The 3,616-nt window shown below is 39.1% G+C and overlaps 1 protein-coding gene across 1 annotated transcript; it reads left to right on the forward strand.

Moving 5' to 3' along the window:
- Positions 1–362: 362 nt before the first annotated feature.
- Positions 363–3,089, forward strand: DCAF16 (DDB1 and CUL4 associated factor 16). Its single transcript, XM_034672059.1, has one exon. It carries the CDS (start codon positions 618–620, stop codon positions 1,266–1,268), a length of 651 nt encoding a protein of 216 aa, XP_034527950.1. The 5' UTR covers positions 363–617; the 3' UTR covers positions 1,269–3,089.
- The last annotated feature ends 527 nt before the right edge of the window (positions 3,090–3,616 follow it).

Consider the following 3,616-nt stretch of genomic DNA (forward strand, 5'->3'; position numbering starts at 1 on the left):
TTCTCATTCACAGGTTAAAGCTACCTTTCCAGATAGTTCAACAACTAAGTCACCAGTTTCCAAGGGCATTTGCACCACCTATGGGAAACTTCAGATCCGTGTACACCAGATGACCCTGACAACTCATCCCACCATCTCCCTGCACAAAATTTGTACCACCAGTGGACAACAAAGGCAATCATTGTTTCTTTTCATTACCAAGTAGATATAATATCCCTGCCAACAAACGAGAATACACAAAGTATCTCTTCAGAATATCACGACCAGTTGAAAACACGCTAAGAAAATCAGCTTGCCTAGATGAGGACCCCTTCTCTTCTTGGGTAGCCAGGATTTGAAGGAGAGACTCTGACCTGTACCACCGGTAAGTGGCTTAACACTTTTACACACTGAACTGGTCCTGAGAACTGAGATGTCTTCTTTGTAAGTGAAGAATATACAACCTAATCTTGAAGAACTGTGCAGTGATATGAGCCAGAGGCATACTGTGTGTGTGTAATGGACTGACAATCTTATTGAAGGATTTTTTGTCTTTTGTTTCTATTTGCTAGTTTTAGTCAGTGTTTTGCTGGCTTAGATTGTTACCTTTTTCTGGTTTCTTCTTCTGTTCTAATCTAATGGGTCCCAGAAATCCCTCTCCTGACCCCTTATCAGAATCAGAAAGTGAGGAAGAAGGAAATGCTAACTACCTAAATGAGAGTTCTGGGCAAGAGTGGGATTCCTCTGAAGGAGAAGACCCTGTGGTGCCCAACGTCTCACCTCTTGAGAGTCTGGCCTGGCAGGTCAAGTGCCTTTTAAAATATTCGACAACTTGGAAACCTTTACATCCTAATTCCTGGTTATATCACGCTAAACTCTTGGATCCAAGCACACCAGTCCACATACTTCGAGAGATAGGTCTAAGACTCTCCCATTGCTCCCATTGTGTACCCAGACTGGAACCAATTCCTGAATGGCCTCCTCTGGCTTCTTGTGGAGTCCCACCTTTTCAAAAGCCCCTTACAAATGCCAGTCGGCTTTCTAGAGATCATGCCACTCTAAACGGAGCGCTGCAATTTGCCACCAAACAGCTAAGCCGAACATTGAGTAGAGCCACTCCCATACCTGAATACCTAAAACAGATCCCTAATTCATGTGTTTCTGGTTGTTGCTGTGGCTGGTTAACTAAAACGGTTAAGGAAACAACCCGCACTGAACCCATCAACACTACTTACTCCTACACTGACTTCCAAAAGGCAGTAAACAAACTTCTAACTGCATCACTCTAAAGACCCACCACTTGTTCTGATATCTCTCGTATTGCTGATTGAGAAGGAAGTACAAAGTCACACACACCACAGTTGAGAAACTAGTGCCTTCTCAACCAAACCATGCCCTGTTCTAACAAGCCATTAAGTACTACCAAGTATATTAGTCCCATAACTCAGCTATACAAAATGCATGGTGAGCATGCCCTTTGACAGACCCTGTGGATAAAATGAAAATTTCAGTAGAAAATTAGACAAAAGGGATCATATTACAAAAGTTAAGTTGACTATTGTCCACACTCAGTTCTTCCCCCCAATTTATTCTTCCTTTCTGAATGGACCCTTAACCAGATATCTCATTGTTAATGGGAAGGAAGAAGTAGTAGACCCCTACCCCTTTTGTTACCTAACCTTCAGAATAACCAGGGGAGAAAGTGGGAACTTAGCTACTCCCAATAACACCTCTCTGAGCATACTCTTTTCTAACATTAATTTCTATGAGATGGTTGCATTAATTTGAATTCCCTAGGCAAAAGAAAATGGTGGGGCTATGGATTTATTTCCCAGCTTTTATACAGATAGGCCTGTATTTGGCACCCTTTAGGGTTCCTATTTTGGGGGGAGGGAGTGCAGTTTCAAACCTAGGCTGCACTACGTCAAGACTATTACAATACCTCCAATTACAGTATAAACCTTTATGTCATAGGCTCCCACTGGGCTGTCTCTAGTTACATTGGCCTAAAAATTGTAACCAGGGGTTAAACAGACACCTGTTCTGCGGGGTTAATAGATTTCCTGCATCTTGGCATTCAGACTTTAGTCAAGAGCAGATCACATTTTAAAAGACCAATGGGAAAGGATTTAGAGCATTTATGCTTTCAATATTAACTGCTAGTGAATTAAAATATTTCATCTGTATAATGTTCTCAGCAGTACGTTATGCACTGTTTACATCCATTGCAAACTTTTCAGGAACTCTTCTAATTTTAAAGGACTTTCCACTACAGAAAATTTCAGCCTAATACAATCAGAAGCTGGAGCTTTTAGCATCATTGTTTTTCTACACAGATTAGCTTCGGATTTTCTTCTAGCTTCAACAAGGAAGAGTATGTATCCTTGTAAATAATCTTGCTGCATTTGTTTAAATGAGTCACAACATAGAAATCATACATAAAAGAAGATGCATGGGACCAATAAATCTTTTCACACACCTACAACAGAGTGAAACCTGTGTGTGTGATCCTGGTTGACTGGGCATCTAAAAGGAATCAGAAAATAGATTGTTAAAGTTAGATCCTATATCCTTTCATTTTACTTTTACTTTTTCCTATTCTCCGTATATGATGTGGCATCAAAAAAATGGAAGCATTATTGGAATCACAAATTCTATACATGCATAGCAACTTTAAGGAGAGAGGAAAATGTTTATAATCCAATGAGTATTCTTCTGAGCCTCAGTTGTCATTTCTTAAGGAAACAAGAGGGACCTGTAGTAGGTAGAAAAGATACTTGTTAATGGAAAATTACTGAACTGAAACCATATCATACTGTTAGTGTAACTGAATGTATCAGAAACTGTTCCTATGTAGATGTTCTGTGAAATTGGGTTTTTAAAATGTTATAAGAACCTGTTTCCTTTTTTTTTTTTAAGGGGGAGGTGGGAAGAGGTAGGGAGGTCTGAAAATTACAATATATTGATGTTTATGTAACCATAATATGTTCCTTTTTCTGTGTGTATATATAAAAGTGCCTTGCTGCTGAAGCATTTTTGCTATTCACTCCGAAAGGAAGCCTTTCCCCAGCTCTGCAGCTGAATAAACCAACAGCTTTGTACATGCTGAACAGAGTATGGTCATTTGTTCTCAACAAATGAAATAGATCTTGCTTTGCTTAAGGCATAGTCAACATTAGCTAAGTGCTGAATAGAGTCAACTGATATAGATGGATAGATAGATACATACATACATGCATACATACAATATAGGGTCTCTGAAGGGAGGTGACTTGGCAGCTCTAGAAAATGAAACATACTTGTAAAAGAAAATGTCAGATAATCAGTCAAGACCCGGATTTGAACCCATTTGTTTGTATATGTTAAGTAATTACAGGTTACACAAATGTTAGATATCTGAAAAAGCCTTAAGCCTTCACTTCTTTTTGTGTGCCATGGATGTGGGGTTAGGGGTGGATTTACCACTTTCACACTCTCCCTACAAGGAATTAGGAGAAATGACCAATTTATTATGTTTTCCTAGAAATATTTATGACTTTTGTTGAAGCAGTCCAGATACTTTGAGCACAAAAGACTATAATCATGTCTTTTAAACCCATCAGCTTTCCTAAGAGAAGGAAAAAATTGATACATGTCT

Source organism: Ailuropoda melanoleuca, chromosome 11 (genome assembly GCF_002007445.2).
Source record: "Ailuropoda melanoleuca isolate Jingjing chromosome 11, ASM200744v2, whole genome shotgun sequence".
Taxonomy (NCBI): Eukaryota; Metazoa; Chordata; class Mammalia; order Carnivora; family Ursidae; genus Ailuropoda; species Ailuropoda melanoleuca.

Bases quoted from the DNA above. Each gene is read 5' to 3' on its own strand.
- DCAF16 (XM_034672059.1), top strand. From the start codon at position 618: ATGGGTCCCAGAAATCCCTCTCCTGACCCCTTATCAGAATCAGAAAGT.